The sequence below is a fragment of the Bubalus bubalis genome, chromosome 24, assembly GCF_019923935.1.
Source record: "Bubalus bubalis isolate 160015118507 breed Murrah chromosome 24, NDDB_SH_1, whole genome shotgun sequence".
NCBI lineage: Eukaryota > Metazoa > Chordata > Mammalia > Artiodactyla > Bovidae > Bubalus > Bubalus bubalis.
Genome location: NC_059180.1, coordinates 33,525,405 through 33,550,429, shown reverse-complemented (window position 1 = coordinate 33,550,429; position 25,025 = coordinate 33,525,405). Strand labels below are relative to the sequence as shown.

The 25,025-nt window shown below is 44.0% G+C and overlaps 1 protein-coding gene across 1 annotated transcript in view; it reads right to left on the bottom strand.

The window, feature by feature from the left end:
- GRIN2A (glutamate ionotropic receptor NMDA type subunit 2A) overlaps positions 1 to 25,025 on the bottom strand; it is a 435,347-nt gene that overhangs the window by 162,321 nt on the left and 248,001 nt on the right. Inside the window, exon 3 of the mRNA XM_025275634.3 lies at positions 24,304 to 24,896. Coding sequence (XP_025131419.1) covers positions 24,304 to 24,896 — 593 coding nt within the window. The remainder of the gene's footprint in view (positions 1 to 24,303; positions 24,897 to 25,025) is intronic.

The following is a 25,025-nucleotide window of genomic DNA, read 5'->3' as shown; positions in this document are numbered from 1 at the left end:
AGAGTCTTCTCCAACACCACAGTTCAAAAGCATGCTCAGTTTTCTTTATGGTCTACCTCTCACATCCATACATGACTACTGGAAAAACCATAGCTTTGACTAGATGGATCTTTGTTGGTAAAGTTATATCTCTGCTTTTTAATACGCTGTCTAGGTTTTAAGAGGCACAGTTAAGGGGAGGATCTGAGCCAAGGACCAAGGCTACTGAACTCCACATCTAGAGGGCAGCAGTGGCTGTGCTCTTCAGCACAAGTGGATGGAAGATTCTAAGGCAAAGAAATCAACGGACCCAAACAGTCTCCACATAGAAGGGTTTTAAGGTTATTTATCTAAACTGATAGAACTGCCTCCCTCCACACTTGACCCCAGCACACACCGCAGAACCCCTTCCTGACAGACAGCTGCCCATCTCTTGGGAGGTGCCAGTCACTGTCTAGTGCCATCTCCCCACTTCCTAGGAGGGTCCCTTTCACTGACAGCTCTAAGAGTTTAGCAAAGTCTTCCTTCCACAGAGCCAGAATTATTTCCTTGAAACTTCAACCTGCTGGCTCTACCTCCCCACTGTAAGCAAAGGAGACCACAAAACTTTAAAACTCTGAAGACAAGTACTGTATCTCTCTTGGAAGTCCCTTCTGTGGGATTCTCTAGCCATTGCTCATGTATATTAGATATGAATACTCTTTCCATTCCAAAGCACACCTGTAGATTCTTCTGGCTTTTCCCCAGACAGAATGTGGGATTTTCAGAATATGATCAGAATGAAATCTTATTCCAGGAACACTTATGTAAAGATTGACTGACAGGCATTCACCTACAACAAGGTAGGCAAACCTGTATTTCATGTCAAAGAAGTCATCAAACCCAGTGTCTTTATGTTTCCCCTTTACATAGGAATCCTTGTTGATGATATTCAACTGGGGGTTCGACACATGCCAGGCACAGTGCTGGGTGCTGAATGTAAGTCACTGAATTTCATACCCCAGCCGATTTGCAATGAAGCAGCTAATACAATCAATTGAGAGAGTGTTCGCATGTTTCAGAAATTGGGTCTCATATCCCGGAAAGCAGCTCTATTTTACGCTTCACTTGCACTTCACTCATAAAAAAACAGCCCTTTGGTAAGAGCTATTTGATGAACAAGTCCCCCCTCCCACCTGTTTTAAAGCTTTGCCTTTAACTAAGAAGTTACGTTTGCATTTCCCATCTCAGTCCTCAAAGCCTGCCAAGCATATGGAAGGCAGATCACATCGGTGCAGGCTTGAAGTCTGAGTAAACACTGCCTCCATCTCTTCTCTGGGAGGGCTATTGCATTTCATCCATTGGGGTTCTTTCTACTTGCGGCTGATTTTCAAAAGAAAAAGAAAAAGGGAAAAAATTACAAAAATCCATTCTTTGGGGGGCAGTGGAACCAAGTGTTTGGAAAGAATTTAGAACAGTGGCTCCTGAGAACCTATGATTTATAAGAAAAGTAGAAAGTCATTCTTAGTCCAAAAGATAACGCACTTCTGACATTAACATAAAATGAGAGGCTAATTTCTTCCCATGGAAGTAGAGCCAGGAATCAAAAATGCCAAGTCATCATTAACAAACGGCAAATTTGGGGGTAGGATGGGGAGGGAGATGGGAGGGAGTTTCAAAAGGGAGGGGATATATGCACACCTGTGACTGATTCATGTTGTGGTTTGACAGAAAATAGCAAAATTCTGTAAAGCAATTATCATTCAATAAAAAATAAATTATTTTTTTTAAATGGCAAGTTTTAGTATTTCTCTTCTTGACAGAAACACCTAGAAAGGCAGTAAAACTTTAGAGAACTGCCAGTTTCCAACATGTTGGCAGCCAAACCCAGCAGATGCACCAACAAGAGAGGCAGACCTAAGCCAGCCCGACAGGGGTACCATTTGGCAAATGGACAGCCTGCCACCACCAGGAATGTCCAACCCTGTCTGCTAGAGCTAACTCAACCAGCTGTGTGGCTGACAGGTCTGCACCTGCCTTGGATATCAGATCTGGCTTCTGAACAGCATGGGCTGCCCCAGTTCCCACCGTGGTAAAGCACAGTGGAACATTCTCCCCAAGTCCAAGTTCAGGAACCAGCTCCAGTGCATATGATCACAGTGGCATAGAAGTTAGGTTCACGAAGATGCACAAAGCGACCCAGAAGGGCCTTTCAGATCCAAACTGAGGGAGGAGTCAGTGAACTGAACTTGCCACCAGTGTCGGATTAGCTCCATCATCTGGATGTGTCAGTAGCAGTCAGAGCAGCCCCCAAAGATGCGAAGCCTCAATCGGAAGCTAGAGCATCACACAGCAAAGGCAGCTAAGCGGCAGGACGGCCAACAGTGACGCTTCCCACATGCAGGGAGGTGCATATGTTTCCATTTATTTGCATCCTATTGACTATGCAAAATTCTTAATAAGGCCAGTGGAAGATGCTGAAGCTAACAGCAAAGCACAAGTCAGGAAAATAGGAATTGACCGGTTAAGGAACACATCAAAATTGGGAAGCTGGAATTGAGTCTACTGCCCTTAATGACAGCAAACCCCTGCCTTAAGAAGAATGGCATGGACCCAGGCAACCATCCAAACATTCTGATAAAATAGAAAATACACACGAACGTGTGTTTCTACTAGGCCGGCAGCTCTGCAGTCTGATTATTTATTATCAAAGCAAGTGCTCCAATTATTTGCTTCCCTATGCCTATGTGGTAAGAATATAATGGTATCCTGTTCCTAAAACTTCTTATTTCTTTTTTTTTTTTAACCAAGAGTAAGAGAGGAGAGTCACAATTAGAAGTGTGTTCAATGCAGTGAACGAGTGTGACTCCTACATAATGCAAGTTAAGTGGGGATGACAAACACTGGATTTGGAGTCAAACTGTTAGGGTTTGTGAACTCTTTCTTGGTGAAACTTGCTGGTTAGCTAAACCAGGGTAAGTGGTTACTTCACCTCTTTGAGCCTCACCTTCCTCATCTGCTAAATGGAGACAATGGTAGAGCCTACTTCATGGAGTTGTCGTGAGGGTTCAATTGATTGATAAATGGAAAGAATGGAGCACAATGTGCCAGGCAAGCCCCAGGCACGTGATGGATGTTTATGATTGTTGAACTAGTTATTATTCAATTCTTCACTTCCTTCCTGAGATTCTTGAGAGACACAAAAGAATATCACGTCTCCCAACCTTCAGCAACCTTTATCTTCTGAGGCTGGAGGCCTAAGCATTGAGTCAATATCTTTGTGTGATTTGACTATATCATATCACCTCTATGAACATTATTATCTTTATGTCTTAAAGGAGAATAATCTCACTTGACTCAGGGTCATTATGAGGATTCAAGGCCATTCTGTATTTGAATCCAAAAAGCTCTATACAATACTATTGTATCAATAATAACTATCCATCATGCTGTTATGTGGAAGGGGAACCATACCAAATGATGGTCCTGTTAGCCACAGAGCCTCCCACAGAGCCCAAGCTTCATGGCTAGTCCCTGGGAAAAGTCAAAGGGTGCAAGTGGAAGTGAAGGTGATAGTTGCTCAGTTGTGCCTGACTCATTGCGACCCCGTGGACTGTCGCCCGCCAGGTTCCTCTGTCCATGGAATTCTCCAGGCAAGAATACTGGAGTGGGTTGCCATTCCCATCTCTAGGAGAATCTTCCCGACCCAGGGATTGAACCTGGATCTCCCGCATTGCAGGTGGATTCTTCACCACTGAGCCACCAGGGAAGTCAAAGAGTACTGGAGTGGGTAGCCTATCCCTTCTCCAGTGGATCTTCCCCACCCAGGAATTGAACTGGGTTCTCCTGCATTGCAGGTGGATTTTCACCATCTGAGCCACCAGGGAAGTCCAAGAGTACGTTACATCAAAGTGTCATCTAGCTTCTCATGCAGGCCGAGAGGCTAAGAGTGGGAGATTCTCCTACACCTTGACTTTGCAGGCATTTGTGAATTGAGGTCTTCTCATTCTTCCTTATTTTCAACACCTCCTGGTGGAAAAGAAGGTTCTAAGGTGAAGCCATTCAGGATGAAGAGGCACAACTTGAACAGCTGGGGCCATGGCAAGATAAGAGCCACATGCCTTCCGCTGTGTGGGATTAGCAGGCACCTCGTGCTCCAGGGGGAGCCAGCGCTGACAGGGGATGGCTCAGGTCAACAAGCACTGTCCACCGCCAGCTCTTGTTCCATCAGCCTCCCTTTGGCAATTTCATGTAGGCCACTCCCCCACATGCCTCATATGGAAACCTTCAAATATCTCCTCCAGCTTTAACAGGACAAGGACAGGGTTAGTTAGATGATATCCCAGAGGACTTCTCTTCTGGAGGATTAAGTCGCTGATGTGAGGCAGTGACCACCCCGCTTTGGACAACCACTGCTCCATGGCCTTTCTCACCCTTTGAACACTCAATGATGGCCCCTTTCTTCAAAAGGGTGTGACCTAGTGGTCAGAAAGATATGAAACTGAGGCCCACCAGGATAACATCTGTTTTCTCATTTCCATATGAACACCAAAGTCTTTCCCGTCTCAGGGACTTTTCAAGCTCTGTTCCCTTTGCCCGGCATGGCTTCCCCTGGTTCTCTGCACGTCTAGTCCTTCATCCTCCACAAAGTGGCATTCTCTCTGCATGCTGCATAGAGAAGTGCAGCTCCCAGTCTTGATGCTCTGCATCTCAGTGCCTCTTGCCTTTCCTCAGCAGCCACAGAGATGTGTAATGATTTTCTTTATTTGACTCCCTTCTCATTGTTGTCTACACTCCCTAGTAGACTGCAACCTCCTGAAGACTGGGCATACTCTTGTATTCACTGGCGCATCCCGTGCAGGGCTGACACCCAACCCTAGATAAACTCTTCCAGTGAATGAATGAATGCAACGGTGACTCTTGGCAATTAATGATATGACTCTGAAAAGGTCACTTAACTTTCCTGAATCTCAATTTTCTCATATATAAAATGAAGATATTGATTACTTTTTAAGTACTTAGAGCACTGGGCGTGGGAGGCACTGTTACTCTTCTGGATCAATTTTCAGATGCCCAATTTGTACATTTTATCATTTTTGGAATAAAGATTATTTTTACAATTGTTGGAGTCTTAGATTACATACAGTATGGTGACATTTGATTCTTATGTAGAACTCAAGCTCTTCTTAACACTGAAAAAAATCCTCTGGAAAAAACATGGTTATGTGGTTTTCTTTGTCTATTTACTGTTTAGGAGCAAGTTAGCATCAATACTAACGTATTCCACTCCACAATTTCACCACTTCCTCCTTCTCATTTACTCCCTACGGACTGCTCCTCCCCACTCTCTTAGTTAATGAGAATGCCTTTCTAAATTTTTAAAAGTCTATTTTTCTTTCAAAAGCCCCAGGGAGTTAGAATAATGAAACTCACTTAATTAATATATGCAGAGCAACCCTGCCATCTAGGTGGCATTTTTGTTACACTTTTTTCTTGGTCATTCTGAGCATTCTATTATTGTACAAGGACTAACATGCATAGGTCACTTAGCATGTATCAGACATTGAGCCCAGTGCTTTCCATGCCTTGTATAATTCTCAAAAACTCCCCACTCTGCGTGGGAAGGAGCATCATCTCCATGTTACAGATGACAAAAATGAGATCCAGATGTACTTTAGTTACCTGCTCAATGTTCCACGGCTAATGAGTGGCAGAAAAAGCTAGAATTTGATTTCAAGGTCTGTGGGATTTATTAGGTTGGAATCCTCCCAAGGCTACAAACATTATGTGCTCAGTTGCTCAGTCCTGTCTGACTCTTTGTGACCCCAAAAACTGCAGCCTGCCAGGCTCCTCTGTCTATGGGATTTTCCAGCAAGAATACTGGAGTGGGTTGCCATAACAAAGCACAGATTATGCCCATTAAGGAGTTTTCTGCCTGGAAGTAGAGTCACAGCTGTCTCGGTAAAACAATCTAAGATTTTTAATTATAATATCTCCTGGTTGTTCAAATTCAGCTTTATTAAAGGCAACCGCATTAAAGGATATGATACATCAACTATTTAGCATAATATTACACATTAGCTGCCAAATATGAATATTTATCAAAGTTCTTTTGGTTGTAATTAGCAGAAACCACGGAGAAGTCAATGGCACCCTACTCCAGTACTCTTGCCTGGAAAATCCCATGGTTGGAGGAGCCTGGTGGGCTGCAATCCATGGGGTCGCTAAGAGTCAGACACAACTGAGCGACTTCCCTTTCACTTTTCACTTTCGTGCATTGGAGAAGGAAATGGCAACCCACTCCAGTGTTCTTGCCTGGAGAATCCCAGGGATGGGGGAGCCTGGTGGGCTTCCGTCTATGGGGTTGCACAGAGTTGGACATGACTGAAGCAACTTAGCAGCAGCAGCAGCAGCAGAAACCAACTTGAACCAACTTAAACCACTAAGGAAGTCTGGTGATTAATATCTGAAAATACTGATGATAGAATGAACTTCAGGCATAGTTTGATCATGCTCTGGCTTGTTCTCTGTACTCCACTTCTCTTGTTCTGGCCTATGTGTGAGTTACCATTATCCTCTACCTGATTTCTTCCATAGTAAAACAAACAAACAAAAAACCAGCAGCAGAAATTCCAGGCCTTACATCTGCACACTTGCCATATATCAAATAGTCCTGAACTTCTCTCTGTTAGACCAATTTAGATCACATGCTCATTCCTGAACCAATTGCTATAGCAAGATGGATGGGATTATTTTTAAATAGCTGTGGCCAAATTGGGCCCATCAACCACAGCCTACATAATGGGGAAGGAGAAAAATGGAACCTTATGTTCCACACTAAGCAAAGCTTGTTTCCAATAGGAAATGAAATGGCACAGGACAAAGAAAAAGCAAATGAGGCTCCAGAAATACCCTGTGCAAGTTCAGGGTTCTCTGTAGCCGTCTATCTCACTCCCCTGCTAAAACTCTCCAATGGTTTCCCATAACTTTTGAAAGAAACCCCAAACCTTCACCATGGCCTTTAAGCTCTTATGGAGCTTGGTTTGCCCAATTTTCTTCCCATCTCATGTCAACACTAACTTGACATTATGTGTCTATTTACTTATTTTTGGTGTCCTCTCTAGAACAGGAGGTTTAGGTGGGGAGTCCTTGTCTGTTTGGTTCATCACTGCACACATCTCATACCTATAGTGGGTATGTGACACATACTATGGGTATAAGACACATGAAAAAGTGTTAGTCACTCGGTTGTGTCCAACTCTTTGTGACCCCATGAACTGTAGCCTGCCAGGCTCCTCTGTCCATGGAATTCTCCAGGTGAGAATACTGGAGTGGGTAGCCATTCCCTTCTTCAGGGGATCTTCCTGACCCAGGGATCAAACCCGAGTCTCCCCCACTGTAGGCAGATTCATTACCATCTGCTGCTACTGCTGCTGCTAAGTCACTTCAGTCGTGTCTGACTCTGTGTGACCCCATAGATGGCAGCCCACCAGGCTCCGCCACCCCTGGAACTCTCCAGGCAAGAACACTGGAGTGGGTTGCCATTTCCTTCTCCAATGCATGAAAGTGAAAAGTGAAAGTGAAGATGCTCAGTCAGGTCCAACTCTTAGCGACCCCATGGACTGCAGCCTACCAGGCTCCTCCATCCATGGGATTTTCCAGGCAAGAGTACTGGAGTGGGGTGCCATCGCCTCCTCCGATTACCATCTGAGCCACCAGCAAAGCCTATCAGACACATGCTACGTGTTGACTACGTGAGACAATACATGGATGAAAACAAATACATGTATGCATGAATGAATGAATGAACAAATGGAAGAATGAGATCCAGGCAATCAATAGATGAATATGGGTAACAGATGTCAGGGGACTGTTTTTATTCTGTTTGTTTTGTTTGGTTTTCACTTAGCCAGCTGAAAACAAACACTTTCTCCCAGTCCTGTGTTCAGAGCTCAGAGTCTTATTTAAGAAATGCTCTGTTTTGAAAGCAGAAGATTTATTAAACTCAAGATCTGTAAATGGTTTAGAGGTATGGATGATGGCTTCCTCCCTATACTGAGTTTGCCAATAGTTTAGCATTCCTGAATATATGTGAATAGAACACTTTTAAAATCAAGGCAGACAACCCCATTATGACCTGGCATGCACCCAGTGTCAAAATTAAATACTGGCTTCCCTCTTCCTTTCTACCTTTTACTTCCTTCTTTCTGCCTAGTCAGAATTACTGAGACTTCCTTGATGACGTCTTTGCTCAATTCTTTGCTTCCAATTAATATTTACTGGCATTCCTCAGGGAGGCACAAATTCTGAAGGGACTCATTCTAGAACTAATTTAAAGGGAATTGATTACTCTGCAACTGAGCTTTTGACTTATTCTCATAAAAATTCTCCCACGAAAGATTAGCTTCTTCCCTTTGTTCTCCACTTGCTTTATTCTTGGCAATGCCAAACATCAGTCTCTACGATAATGACAACAATAATAACTGATATTGATGGTGAGGATGTTATTAACATTTTCAGGAAGGTTTTGTGGTTTACAAAATGAAATCCCATACATTGCATTTTTGTGATAAACTAACCTCTAAGACAAGCAACGGAGAAGGCAATGGCACCCCACTCCAGTACTCTCGCCTGGAAAATCCATGGACGGAGGAGCCTGGTGGGCTGCAGAGTCGGGGACGACTGAGCGACTTCACTTTCACTTTTCACTTTCATGCATTGGAGGAGGAAATGGCAACCCACTCCAGTGTTCTTGCCTGGAGAATCCCAGGGACGGAGGAGCCTGGTGGGCTGCCATCTATGGGGTCGCACAGAGTCGGACACGACTGAAGCGATGCAGCAGCAAGACAAGCAAAATGACTCCTATACACAATGGGAGAATCTTTGAATGAGCTTGAGGGCACTGGAAGACCTCTACGGCCTCATGAAAACACACCCAGGATGTCTTCTTACCCTGAGAGGCCAGAGAATCAGAGGATTCGATGCTGAAGTCAAAGAGGCAATCTTGATCCTGATTCTACTATTAAGTGACCCTGGAAAAGCCATTCTTCTCTCTGAGATTTTTTTTTCTCACACACAAATGGAAATAATAATACCACTTATTTCACAGAGTTGTTGTGAGAATAAGATAGGATAATGTATGTAAAAATCCTTAGATCCGGTCAAGCACTGTATTACAATTGCATGATTCACTCATTCAACACATATTTAAGTGTCTGCAGTATGCTGAGTACTGGGGCATGCAGATATAATGGACAAGGTCCCTGGAGTTCATGGTCACCACCATCATCAGCAGCATATCATCACCATCACCATCATTATCACCACCATCATAACCACCATCACCCCATCACCACCACCATCATTACCACCACCACCATCATCACCACGATCATCATCATAACCACCATCATAACCATCATCACCATATCATCACCATCACCATCATTATCACCACCACCATCATCACCACAATCATCATCATCATAACCACCATCATAACCATCATCACCATCATCACCATATCATCACCATCACCATCATCATCACCACCATCATCATCACCACGATCATCATCATCATAACCATCATTACCATCATCATTACCAGCACATGACTATTATTAATCATAAAGGACCTGTAAGGAAAGAGGACTGATTCTTTGGAGCAACACATCTGGGTCTGAGAGAAAGAAAATTCAGGCTCAGCATGTCCTTGCCATTAGCCAGCCTCTCAATAGTGAAAAAATGAACCCTGAATCTTCCAAGCCTCACTTTCCTCATCTGTAATAAAGCCTAGAGAAGTAATTTATAATTTTAATGTTGTAACACCAGTTGAAAATAATTTGTTACAACTAATCATATATTTTATGAATCTGAGCCATAAAGAAGAAAAATCAGGTTCGAACCATAGACTTTATGAGATTTAGATAATAAACTGATATTTTCAGCAATGATCCTTAAGAACTGGCATGAGTTCCATCAGATTCCCTCGTTTGCTGTTTATTTGACAAATTTCAGCAGATTGTAGAAGAGCAGGAAACCTACCCCACACCCCTACCAGAAAAATATTTTCTTCAAGTTTTAGAGGAACATCTACAAATTGGTCCCATCAGATGAGTGGAACTCTCCTTGGATAATTCAGTAAGTTCTTGTCTTGGGAAAGCCACTTGGCAGAAACAACTCAAATTCTCACCTGTAAGTTGAACAGAGAAGTAGGTTTATGACCTACGGCCATATAAAATGACCACTTAGTACCAGAGGTGATTCTTCTAAGTGAGATATGAAAACTTTTTTTTTTTTTGGCAACCCCAAGGACTGTACCTGCCAGGTCCCTCCGTCCATGGGATTTTCCAGGCATGAGTATTGGAGTTGAAAACTTTTTATCATCACTCATTTGAATATCTGCCAGTCTTAAGGTTCCTCAAGGTCTTGTTTGGCAATGCTTATAAATAATGATGATTATGATAAAAATTAATAAAATAAATATATGATATCTTATGATAAAATAAAACACTTAAAGAAACTATGGAGGTGATATGAATAAGTAGTCCAGGTGGTGCCTAAGATGAATTGGGCAGGCCCTTCTTGATCTAAAGGTCAGATCTTGTGTCCAGTTTACCATCTCCAAATAAGAAGAAGGTTCTGGTACAAGAGGGTGGCGGCTTTCTTGAAACACTTTCACCCATGGATACTTTAAGTCTACAGTTATGTAGCAATTCTTTCTGAAAGAAATCCAGAAACCAGCTGAGCAACTCCTATACATCAAGTGAATAAGAAAATGCGTGTGTGCTAAGTTGCTTCAGTCATGTCCAACTCTTTGTGACCACGTGGACTACAGCCCACCAGGCCCCTCTGTCCATGGTTTTCTCCAGGCAAGAATACTGGAGTGAGTTGCCATGCCCTCCTCCAGGGGATCTACCTGACCCAGGGATTGAACTCGCATTTCTTATGTCTCCTGCATTGGCAGGCGGCTTCTTTACCACTAGCACCACCTGGGAAGCCCGAATAAGAAAATACCCACTCCACATCCAAATGGGTACAAAAGGCTGAGATACTCTCTTGTCATATACTCCACCCACAGCACAGTAATACACAGTCAAGAAAGCAGATTCCAGCTTCTCCCTGAAGAGTGAATGGTTTGGAAGCCCAACATCTAAAGCCCCAACTTTTAAGACTTCCAGATAGGAATGTGGGATTATCATTATCAGCTTTTCATAGTTTTCAAGACTAGCTAAAAATATAATTTTTTTGTGAAGTCTTACAGGTTTAAAATGTTGGGATTTATTCAACTTTTGAAAAGAGTAAAGACATTCAAGTCAAAAAAGAAATAGCACAACTTCAAGTTAATTTGCAACCTTTTAAAGTAGTAGCCACAGACTTCTCTGGTGGTCCAGTGGTTAAGACTCTATGCTTCCAATGCAGGGGGTGCAGGTTCGATCCCTGGTCAAGGAACTAAGATCCCACATGCCATGCCAAAAAATAAAAAATAAAGGAGTAAAATGGAGTTCAGATAAGAAAAAAAATAGATTTGAATTTTGACTTCATTTCATATTAACTATGTGACCTTGGTCTCTGGGGACCATAACTTATCTGATCCCCTGTTTCCTTATCTGTAATATGAGTTATGATTTATAATTGACCAGCTGGTAATCTATCCAACATCCGTTTGCCTTTTCCTCATTCTTAAATGTTGCTGTTGTTCAGTCACTAAGTTGTGTCCAACTCTTTGTGACTGCAAAGACTGCAAGATGCCAGGCTTCCCGGGTCCTTTACCATCTCCTGGAGTTTGCTCAAACACATGTCCATTGAGTCAGTGATGCCATGCAACCCCCTCATCTTCTGTTACGCCCTTCTCCTTCTGCCCTCAATCTTTCCCTACATCAGTCTTTTTCAATGAGAAATCACATTTGTTGAGACTTCATGTTTCCTGTAAGAATCCATGGAACTTGCAGGAATGGAAGCTTACCCTATCTTAGTTCTAAGAGTAGGTCTGGTTTGGTGTGACCTAAATGAAGAAGAACTAAAGAGCCTCTTGATGAAAGTGAAAAAGGAGAGTGAAAAAGTGGCTTAAAACTCAACTTTCAAAAAACTAAGATCATGGCATCTAGTCTCATTACTTTATGGCAAATAGATGGGGAAACAATGGAAACAGTGAGAGACTTTATTTTTGGGGGCTCCAAAATCCCTGCAGATGGTGACTGCAGCCATGAAATTAAAAGACGCATACTCCTTGGAAGAAAAGCTATGACAAACCTAGACAGCATATTAAAAAGCAGAGACATCACTAGGCCGACAAAGGTCCATCTAGTCAAAGGTATGGTTTTTCCAGTAGTCATGTATGGATGTGAGAGTTGGACCATAAAGAAAGCTGAGCACTGAAGAATGGATGCTTTTGAACTGTGGTGTTGGAGAAGACTCTTGAGAGTCCCTTGGACTACTAGGAGATCCAACAAGTCCATCCTAAAGGAAATCAGTCCTGAATATTCATTGGAAGGACTGATGCTGAAGTTGAAGCTCCAGTACTTTGGCCACCTGATGTGAAGAACTGACTCGTTGGAAAGGACCCTGATGCTGGGAAAGATTGAAGGCAGGAGAAGGGGATGACAGAGGATAAGATGATTGGATGGCTTCACCAACTCAATGGACATGAGTTTGAGCAAGTTCCAGGAGTTTGTGATGGACAAAGAAGCCTGGCGTGCTGCAGTCCATGGGGTCACAAAGAGTCAGACATGACTGAGTGACTGAACTGAATCCTATTTGACCTCTCAGGGACTGGGTCAGCAGTCCAGAATTAACCTGGTCAGTATACAGCATTTTGAAAATGGCTATTAAAGGTGGCCACAAGACCTAATGCAGTCATGAACAAGGAAGTCATCCAAGGTGCTTCTGACAGCAAACTTAAGGTCATGAAGGAGGCAGTCTGAGATCAAGGACTATACACCTCAAAGAGCAGTCAGGAGATCATAGGGGAAAGAACCAGAACCTTGACCATTCTGCACCTGAAGTCCATCCTGTCTCTGGGATTCTAATCAAATAACTCAATCACATAACTAATCACATAACTAATGCTGCAAAAGCATCCTAACTCACACCTAAGGATTAAAGATAATGTATTTGAAGTGACTGGTCACACCTACGGATTAAAGATAATGCATTTAAAGTGACTGGCACATAGGAGGCACTGAATACATGAGAGGTTTTATCATTAGAGTATTTCAACATTTCCATTATACCTGATTTTAAAATATATATGCTTCCACCTTACGCCTCCCCACGTCACCTTTAGTAACCATAAGTTTGTTTTCTATGCTTGTGGGTCTCACTTTGTATCACCTTTTTAGATTTTACATTTGATATCATATTTATCTTTCTCTGCCTCATTTATATCACTTAGTGTGGTAATCTGTAGGTCTTTCCATGTTGCTGCAGATTGAACAAAAAGGTCCTATTGCAGAGCACAGGAAACTATATTCAACATCTTGTAATAGCCTATAATGGAAAGGAATCTGAAAGGAATATATACATATAACTGAATCACTGTGCTATATACCAGAAATTAATACATCATAGTGAAAGTGAAAGTTGCTCAGTCATGTCCAACTCATTGTGACCCCATGGACTATACAGTCCATGGCATTCTCCAGGCCGGAATACTGGAGTGGGTAGCCTTTCCCTTCTCCAGGGGATCTTCCCAACCCAGGAATCAAACCCAGGTCTCCCGCATTGTAGGCAGGTTCTTTATCAGCTGAGCCACATGGGAAGCCCCTAACACATCATAAATCAACTCTATTTCAATAAATATATATATGCCTCCATAATGTAACTTAATGAAACTTGAAGTTCCCCTTTTCTCCCCCCTCAACATATAGCAATGTATTAATAAAACTGTGAAGGAGTTCTTTTATTAATAGGGATGGCATGAAAAGGAAATGAGCTTGAGTCTCAGGAGAGGGGTCCTCCAACCATGTAGGAAACTGCGTGATATATGTTTATTCCTGTGTTTCAATAGAATTTAATCAGACAAAGCAAACCTGTAAGAACTGGCTACGGGGATCTGGCCAAGAGAACACCAGACCATAAGCAGATCAGCCAGTTCATTCACCAAACTTTGGGGCCTGTGAGGAAATGTGGCTGGCCTCCCCACCCACGCAGAAGCTAGCGAGCATCACCAAGCTGACAGTGACTCCTTCATCCCTGGGATCCATGCCACACTTGGAGGCACCAAGAGTCTGCACAGGAGCTCAGTCACACCTGCAGGCAGGCAGCGTCCACACGGAGGCAATAGAAGGGGGAGGCAGAGGACAGGGGGAGAGGTCTGTTCTGGCTGTCTAGCTCCCACCTGGAAGGAGTGACTGGGTGGGCTTCTGCCCTACATACCAGGAGGAGGTGCAGAGACAGACACCCCTCCAGGAAAGAAAGCAAAGAACAGCTTATAAATGGACTGGCCCTTCACACTGCACCATATGCTCCTCCCTGGTGGTGGACAGGATTTTTAACTCGTTTTGTGTGGCATCGGATGTTTTCCAGATCATGTCAATAATGAAACAAAAGCAGAGGTTTTTCCCAGCCTCTTCCTGAGTGTGACCTCCTCATTGCTCCGGATCCAAAAGCTTGGCCCACCATCTGTGTCATGGTTCCAGCCTAGTCCAGTCCTGGTTCCCTTTAACTGAAAGCATTTCCTGCTATGATGATCTCCCAGGCAGTTCATTATGAGATAAATTTTACTTCTTCCATGTATCAATTAAAACTATTGGTGTGTGTGTGCGCGTGCTAAGTCGCTTCAGTCGTGTCCAACTCTTTGCGACCCCATGGACTGTAGCCTGCCAGGCTCCTCTGTCCATGGGATCCTCTAGGCAAGAATACTGGAGTGTGTTGCCATGCCCTCCTCCAGGGGATCTTCCCCACCCAGGGATCAAACTGGAGTCTCTTATGTCTCCTGCATTGGCAGGTGAGTTCTTTACCACTAGTGCCACCTGGGAAGCCAAAACTATTGGTATGATTATTTAACCCTCCAGGTTGTGCTGAGCCCAGGTAGACTAGAAATGGCTATAGACTATAGATCTTTGGAAGGTCTGTGGCTCCTATAGCCATGTCTAAGAGTTGGACATGACTGAATGACTGAACAACAACAAAGCATATAGCAGATACAATGGCACCCCACTCCAGTGTTCTTGCCTGGAGAATTCCAGGGACGGGGGAGCCTGGTGGGCTGCCGTCTATGGGGTCGCACAGAGTCGGACACGACTGATGCAACTTAGCAGCAGCAGCAGTATACAGACACCCACCAGGCTACACAACAAAATCAAGGCTGGAAATAGAGTCTCCAAAGGTGGACGGCAGCTGGAATTCACAGCTCAATTTGTTTTCTCCAGGGTTCTCCTTCCCCTAGGGGATGATTTACCAATTAATGTTGGAACCTGCTCCCACCTCTGAGTCTTCACTTCCCCCTAGGTGATGTCACCCAATTCTGGGGCTTTAACCACCGTCAGTAAGCTCAAAACCTCTGTGTTGTATTTACAGCCTGAACTCAGACTTGTCTCTCCAATTGCCTGCTTGAGATTGCCATCTGGATGTCTCCAAGGTATGTTCAACTGAACGTGTTTGAAATTAGATGCCATTCCTGGCTCACTCTCCCCCAACTTATTTCTTCTCCAATTTTGTAAAAGGTACCGCCATCTATTCAGCGGTACAAGTGAAAAAATAATATTGTAGCTCTTCTACCACTTCATAGTCATCCATCATGTTTTGTTAATTTTACTTCCAAAACAGGCATAACCCCACCCACTTGTCTCTGAACCCACAGACTTACAGAGATTCACGTTACGGTCTCATAACTGGTCTCTGTGCTTACACATCAAGACCCCTTGCCCCCAACATACTCTCTGTCATCAGGCACCAGAGTATTGAAGATGGTGCTTTTCTTTGCATTATCTTTTCACAGAAGAGAGCTGCAGCAAATCATTAGTATACGTCACCAAATTAACAAGTTTCAAAACGAAACCTTCCCTAGTATTCAACCTTGGAGGAAAAAGATCAATATATATATATTGTGTTGGCAGCCTGGTTCCAGAATCTAAAAATTTGCATCTGATATAAGGCAAATTTGAACAATATTTATGCTTTATGTGTGACCCCAAAACATTTCAAACCACCTTTCCCTCAAGGTAAAGTTACGGACGATTTCTGATCCTTTCTAGTTGCCAGCATCAGGCTTCCACCATTTGTTGAGCTATTCATTGGATGCCAATTGGAAATGATTGACTTGCACTGCAGGGCTGGCATACGGCACTCTTGACTTCCAGCCAGAAAACAGAGAGGGCCATGTTCCAGGAGAGATGCCACAAACAGAGATGATGCTGAAGAGAGGCTGTTGACTTCGCTCTCTGACTGAATGCCCAGGGGGCACAGCCCATCTCCTGTGGGTCCATCAGGCCACAAGAGGTGTTAGATCAAGCTGTGCATTTGGCCCTGGAGAAGGAGGAAAATTAACATCTGCATGGTGCCAACTCCATCCTAGGTGCTTGGCTAAATATATTACATGGATTTAAATGTTACCTTAATCCTCTGTGGTTGGAATCATCTCTGTATATACTCAGGGAAATGGAGGCTCAAAGATGTTAAGTAACTTGCCAGGGACAACCTTCTCTGAGTCCAGGAAATGGTTTGAACAAAACACTATCCAGAACCACATTCCACAAAGTCATGTGTCTGTGTGTGCTAAGCCACTTCAGTCACATCCTTCTCTTTGCTACCCTGTGGACTGCAGCCCACCAGGCTCCTCTGTCCATGGGATTCTCCAGGTAAGAATAGTGGAGTGGGTTGCCATGCCCTCCTTCAGGGGATCTTCCTGACCCATGGATCGAACCTGCATCTCTTATGTCTGCTGCATTGGCAGGCAGGTTCTTTACTACTAGCGCTATATGGGAAGCCTGCAAAGTCACATAGCCTTGTGGAATATGCTTTGGGTTCTCAATTTGGCACATGGCTGCAGGATTCTCTCACTGCATATCTCTTTGAGGCTCAGCTTTTTTCCCCTTCCCTGAATCCAGACTCCCAGTCAGATTTACAGCACAGGCCCAGAGGATGGTCTGGTCTCCTGGGTGCCTGGTGTCACTGCCAGAAATGTTTGTTGAGCATACAGTGATCCCACAGATAAATATTTGCAGAGAGTTATCACATTCGCCCAGGGAAGTTATAACTCCGGTCAAGCTCAGAGAATTAACTGAGCAGGCTCCTTTATTGGCATTTAAAAAAGAAACCAACAGTGATAATTCTGATTATCAAATAAAAATATGCCAACCAGGTTCAGCTCAGTCTCTTAATGGGTCATTAAACCAGCAGCTTTTCCTATGGTTATTTTAGAAAGGAAGATTGGAAAAAGTATCAAATGTAACTTGGATATGAGTTAAACTCTCTCCCTTATATATCTTTCTTCCATTTCCCTTCCTGTCAGGGTGATAATTTACAATCTTGTTGCTTCTTAAAGCAGAAACTGGACTTCATAAATCAGGAAGTCAATGAAAAACACATAAGTGGTCAAGCCAAGTATCATTAATTAAAGCCAAATAACTTCCCTTCAATACTAATTCATAACTCGCCCAAGAGAAGATTTTTTGTTGCCTTGGTTTGAGCTATAGATCTACCTGAGCAGTTCTATTTGACTTTCAGTGTAGTAACGTCTCCACATCCTCCTTCCCTAACTGAAATGGGAGCCCTAGGACACAGAGGCATAACTCGATGGGCAAGAAACGAGATTGAAATATACCTCCATTTCTCTCTTTCCTGTCTGTGTACAGCTTGCAGTATAATAAGCAAAAGTTAAAGTAATAACAATGATCATCATTGTCATAAGAAGAAGACAACAATGACTTTACAGTTATTTGTGAAGTACCACCTACATATGGGGCTTCCCTGGTAGCTCAGTGGTAAAAGAATCTGCCTGCCAATGCAGGAGATGCAGGTTCTATCCCTGGGTCAGGATGATCCCCTGGAGCAGGAAATGGCAACCACTCTTTATGCTTGCCTGGGAAATCCCATGGACACAGGAGCCTGAGGGGCTACAGTCTATGGTGTCACAAAGGGTCAGGCATGACTTAGCGACTGAATAACAACTACTACTACATGCCAGGCACAATGATGAGTGCTTTACATATATACTTTCATTTAATTCTACTACAATACAAAGAAATGACTCCCCCCACCACCTCGCACACACACAGAGGCTTTTTTTTTTAAAAACCTGAGTTCAGAGCACTTAGGCTTCCCTGGTGGCTCAGAGGTTAAAAGTGTCTGCCTGCAATGCAGGAGACCTGGGTTTGATCCCTGGGTCAGGAAGATCCCCTGGAGAAGGAAATGGCAACCCACTCCAGTATTCTTGCCTGGAAAATCCCATGGATGGAGGAGCCTGGTGGGCTACAGTCCACGGGGTCGCAAAGAGTCGGACACGACTGATCGACTTCACTTTCACTTTCAGAGCACTTAGTAACTAATACTTGGTAAATATGTGGCTAATTCAAAACCAAGCTGGCAATTATCCTTCTCATGAATTTTTCTCTCCTCCACACTACCCTTCTTCCCACTAGTGGTGTTCTTCACAGCATTCCTCCCAAGGTAATCCTCTGGCAAGAGCACTCAGGTCTTAAAAACACCCTCCATCTCCCTTCTATGACCTCCTCCTCAATAAATGTAAAATGTGTCCCCTCCGAAATGGATGAGGAAACACACAAATGTGCACACACTGAATCAATAGTAGTAATCTTTTATCCCGGGAGTGGGAAATGGCAACCCACTCCAGTATTCTTGCCTGGAGAATCCCAAGGACAGAGGAGCCTGACGGGCTACAGTCCATGGGGTCACAAAGAGTTGGACACAACTGAGCCCACACACACACAGAACCATTTACAGATCGCTTTCCATATGCCAGGCTCTAGGTTAAGAAACAAAACTTTTCTTATCCCCGTGTTACATCTGAGGGAGCAGACTTGGAGGAATCGAGCGACCTGCTCAGAGTCTCTGATCCAGGAGAGTTCAGATCAGAGATCCATACACAGGCAGCCTGGCTCTGGCGCCCACACTCTTAACTGTGATCTCGTGCCCTTTCCCGGGGCCCCACCCACTAGCAAACCAGAGACATTCTCGGGACAGGACAGGACAGAGCAGCCTAGGTTCTGTGCCCATGAAACAGGTAACGGTTTACCTTCATAGTTCCAGGAGTTGCCAGCAATGTGCTCTGTGCTTGGCGAAGGAACAGATGTTTAGCAACTTTGCAGCAGCAAGGTGCAGGTTACGTAACATGGCGGAGCTATTTTTGAACTTTGGAAAATGCTGACTGTTCTTTTCCAAGTGCCATCTCTAAAACCAGGAATATTAAACATCAGGAACAGTTCCCCTTTTCCCCACTGTTTTTTTCCTGAAACCAGAACAGACACAGGTCCACAGTGGGGTCATTAACCCAGCAAGCAGTCTTCTATACCTGGGCCAGCACCGTCAGCAGTGAACAACTGCACAGTATCCTAACGACCCAAACTCTGTGCGTCAGACCACCAGCAATGTCCGTGAGGGCCACCAGAAGACGTGCCTGATTAGACCCAAGGTGTCCAGCTCAACCAGTCAAAGCAGGACCCCCAGTCCCTCAGCACCTCACCATGAAACCATCATGGATGACTTTACCTGAACCTCTTCAGAAGCTAGTTTGCCTTCTCCTCACTAAGGAGTGGTAGTGTTGAGAGCTATTTGTTTACAGTTGCTTTGCAAACTAAGCTTTTTTCCTCTAGTTGAAAATTTAACTTTCAAAGCCCGAAGTGAGAACTCCTAAATCTGGAGTCATGGGCTTGCACTGAACACGGTGATGGGTCTGAATCAGGATGCAGACACATGTGTTCTCTGCTAAAAGTGAAAGTCACTCAGTTGTGTCCGACTCTTTACGGCCCCATGGACTGTAGTCCTGCCAGGCTCCTCTGTCCATGGGATTCTCCAGCAATTCCCTTCTCCACAGGATCTTCCCAACCCAGGGATCAAACCCAGGTCTCCTGAATTGCAGGCGGATTCTTTACTGTCTGAGCCACCAGGGAAGCCCGTGTTCTCTGTTACCCAGACTGAAGATTCCTTACTGTCAACAACCCAAATGTCCATCAAAGGGGGATGATTAACTTAAAGATGGAACACATAAAACAGAATACAAAAAAAGCAACAAAGATGAATATGCTAGAATTCTATGTGTCCTCACAGACCATGCTTGAGCCATAAGGTGGAGGTAAAGGAAATTCCAACGTATCAGATACCACTTATATATATTAAAAAGAGCTATCCATCAGGTCTAAGGCTTCCCAGGTGGTGCTCGTGGTAAAGAATCTACTTGCCAATGCAGGAGATACAAGTTCAATCCCTGGGTTAGGAAGATTCCCTGGAGGAGGAAATGGAAACCCACTCCAGTATTCTTGTCTGAAAAATTCCATGGACAAGAGGAGCCTGGCAGGCTCCAGTCCATGGGGTCGCAAAGAGTCGGATATGACTGAGCAACTGAGTGCACACATACATTGGGTCTAAGGTCGTACATACGTCTACATCAAAATTTCAAAACATGGGCATGGATTTGGTTACATGCCAGATTCATTCTGGTGTTTTTCTGTTTTTCTCTCCCATGGCGAGAAAGGGAGAAAGGTATAAGCAGGACTTCTACCTGATCAGTACTGTGTTATTTCTTTTAAACACTTGAAACAGATATGACATGTTCACTTCCTTCTCTGGCTCGAGTATGGGGGTAGGTGTTTCATCAGACTCTACTTTTTGATACTGTTCTCGCCTTTAAAAAAACAAAAAAAAAAAGAGTCCATGTTACCTAACCCTGGGCTTGGTGGCTCAGATGGTAGAGTCTGCTTGCAATGTAGGAGACTCAGGTTCCAACCCTGGATGGGGAAGGTCCCTTGGAGAAGGGAATGGCTACCCACTCTAGTATTCTTGCCTGGAGAATCCCATGGACAGAGGAGCCTGGCAGGCTACAGTCCATGGGGTTGCAAAGAGTTGGACACAACTGAGTGACTAACACTTCCACTTTAACTTGTTACCTGAGGCTGTCTTTAGACAAATTTCTCCACCTTCATCAGACTGTACATTCTTTAAGCTGTATGCTAATTCATGTATGATTCTGGAGGCTAACACATGGTTCTCTGGATAGAAGGAGTGATGGATGGAAGACAGAAATATAGTGCCCTTAACCCCTTCCCTAAAACCACCTTCTTGGGACTCTCTCCAGCTGCTAGTCCTTGCCTTGCCTGGAAAGGTCCCACTCTTTCTGGGATAGGTTTAATAAATGCTGGGCTAGTCAGGAAGTGTAACGAGGACCCCAAACATTTGCCTGAGCGCTGCACGTGAACTGAACCCTCTGGCACTCCTCGGGTAGAGAGATGTTTTATTAAACACCAGTCTGTGGATGACGGCTCACTGCACTAAATGCATTACTTCTCAGGGGCTGAAATACCACCTACAACATTGCTGCATTCAAAGCATGACTCCTGGAAATAGCAGGCCAGCATTTCAGAGCAGTAGGATTTTTTTTTTTAAGGAATGGAATTCAGGGTGGTCACTGGAGAGAGTATTTGACTGTCTTGCCAATTATCCTTCTCAAATTCCTTTTCCTGTATATGTTACATTTCAATTGCCCTACAATTGAGTTATGTTTTCATCAGAATCATACAAATATTCCAGCTGCAGGGCACTTATGATGGAAAGTAAGAATTCATTAGCGCAGCCCTTGTCTTGGGCTAGCAGCAATCCTGACTCTGTAACATGCTCCTATGCTTCACACCAATTTATCTGAGTTCCTTCCTGATACCTGGGCAATTATTTAAAATGCTGAAAGTAGCAATGTAGAAGCAAGATCGTTAAAGAGGGAAAGAAGATAGGGGAAGGGAAAACTTCAAAGGACCATGATTTCTTAACCCAAGAGTTTGCTTTTCAGGTAAATGTCAATTTCAGGTAAAATCTTTAAACCATCACACACACACACACGCGCACATCTAGCCCCAGACCAGAAGTTATCTCTGGACTGTAGCAGATTTAAAGTCCTAAAACCTTCCAGAGACATTTTAGTGTTACTCTCTCCATTGAGCCTGACTCTTTGCAATCCCATGGACTGTGTAGCCTGCCAGGCTCTTTGGTCCATGGAATTCTATAGGCAAGAATACTGGAGTAGGTAGCGATTTCCATCTCCAAGGGATCTTCCTGACCCAGGGATCAAACCTGGATCTCCCACATTTCAGGCAGATTCTTTACCATCTGAACCACCAGGGAAGCCTGAGACATTTTAGAGAGATGTGTTATTCTTTGGGTAATAAACTCACGGGATCTGTGGACTGTAATTTCTAATGACCAAAACAATTTCACTGCTCACTCTGACAATCATTAAGTAATTGCCAGGTGCTCAGCATTTGTGCTAAGCAGCACTTTTCATGCATCACCTCATGTAATACTCATGACAACCCCTAGAACATTGGTTCTCAAGGCATGTTCTCCAGATCGACAACATCAGCATCACCAGGAACTTGCTGGAACTGCAAATTCTTGGCACCTAGTCCAGAGCTACTGAGTTAGACACTCTGAGCACGGGGCCCTCAATAGGGCTATCCCATGCTTTATTTATCCAATCTTCACAATAATAGAAGTTTACGCTGTGTCAGATTTTTTCCATCAGAAACTAGACACTCTGAGAGCGTCTTGTTTTAACAAGCCCGCCCTGTGACTCTGATGCACGTTGAAGTGTGAGAATCACCGCCTAGAAAGTAGTGTTATTATTACCACTTTGCAATGAACAATGGAGGCCCAGAAAGGTAAAATGACTGTCCGAGTTACATGGAAAGTGGATACGACAAGAATCGAAAGCCAACAAGTCTAACTCCATAGCCCAGTCCCTTCATCACAGTGCTATCCTGCTCATTGTCTAAGAAATGAGCATGGATTAAATCAGTCAACATCAGGCAAAAACAAGCACAATGAGCGTAGGAGTGAGCCTTCCAAATCTTAACAGCTGAGCCATAACGACAGCCTGCAAAGATAAACAATGCTTCTCAGAAACATAAAATTTAACTTAAATGTCTACGAAGATGGGAGTAGTTAACTAAATTATGACACAGCCACATGATGGAATACAGTGCAGCTTTAAAAGTGATGCTTGCCAAGATTTCCAACAACTTACAAAAATGCTTAGGACGTACGAAGGGAAGAAACTCACATACAAACTCCAAGACCAGGAGGGCCAGTGTGGGCACTTTCCCCAAACAGTAACATGCTGGTGAGGACGTGGGAAGATGAGTGATTTCACACGCTGCTAGAGTGAACATAAGTTATACAGTTACTGGGTGGGACAATTTGACAATAGACACTTAAAATTTAAAATGCACATGTTCCATGACCCCAAAAGTCTAACTCTTAGAAACAACTCTAGAAAGATACTCATACATGTATATGAAGAGTCAGGTCAGGATGATCATCACTGAAGTTTAGTTTCTAATGGAAAAAATCTGAAACAACATAAATTTCTATTATTATGAAGACTGGATAAATAAACCATGGGATAGCCCTATTGAGGAATGCAGTATGTAGGTTACAAGAAACGTAAATATTCCTATACCTATATATTTACATATACACATGCATACCCATATAGATCTGTTCACATGCATCTGCACATGTATGAATTCATATGTATGGTTACATACATCTGGGTTTCCTTGATGGCTCAGATGGTAAAGAATCTGCCTGCAATACAGGAGACCCGGGTTCAAGCCCCGGGTGGGGAAGATCCCCTGGAGAAGGGAATGGCTACCCACTCCAGTATTCTTGCCTGGAGAATCCCATGGACAGAGGGGCCTGTACAGTCCATGGGGTCACAGAGTCAGACACAAAGAACAGACACAAAGAGTGACTGTAGTCACTCAGTCAATACATACATCTACATATATTCACATGTTTATGTACATGTGTGGACATACACACTGATACACACATATATACACATTCATACTTAAGATATAACTATAGACAGTGGATAGATAGATAGGCAGATATATAGATCTCAAGCGTAGGTTTCCAAGGTATATTGTTGAGTTAAAAAAGCAAGTTGCAGAAAACCAAGGAAGGATGCTGTTACTTAAAAATAAAAGGACATGAGGAGAGGAAGAGGGGAGAGGAGAACGAACAAACAAGCCAACAGATCCCACTGGCGGACATACAACATTCTCTACTATCTGCACAGTTCAGCAATGAGCGTGTATGACTGTTAGTACTGAAACAAACAACCACGGCAAAACTCTGGTCCCACTTTGGGGGACAAGCAAAGAGCCCCTCTTACTGGTGCAGCGTGTGCAGGGGGGCCTCCGGCTTCTCCGTCTGCCCGTAGCAGCTGGCCTTGGCCTCGGGGATGTAGGAGAACTTGTCCAACATGGAAGACGCGGCCGTGGTCAGGATGCCCAGCCCATCTCGCACCCTCGCCTCCAGGCTGTAGTCCCAGTCGTCGTAGGAGACGGAAATGAGTCCCGATGGAAACTCTTTGGGGATGAGCTCCGTGTTCCCGGAGACCAAGCTGGGGACAATCCAGAAGAAATCGTACCCAGTGAGGCCGAGGGAGCGGGCCTCGCTCAGGATGAGAACCGCCTCGTCTTTGGAACAGTAGAGCAAGATGACGGAAGAGTGGATCTTCTTCAGCTGGACTTGCGTCTTTGCGTCCTCGAAGGACGTGTCCAACGTGATCACGTTCTGCATGTCCCAGCCCACAAAGCTGTTGTCCACCGTGGTCTTGATGAAGCTGATGAAGTCCCTGTAGCCAGGGAAGATGGTGGTCACCAGGGAGAAGACATGCCAGTCGTAATCCTGCATGATCTTCAGCATGACCGTGGCTTGCTGCTGGATGGACGCTCCAAATTGGAAGAAGGTAGACGTCGGATCCTGCCAAGGGGTGAAAAGAAAGCAAAACAGCAGATGAGGCAGAAGGCAGCTTACATATGACCATCTGTCTTCGTAGCCCCTTCCTAGAAGTGATGGGAAATCACATGCCTGTTCATTCGCAAACATTCC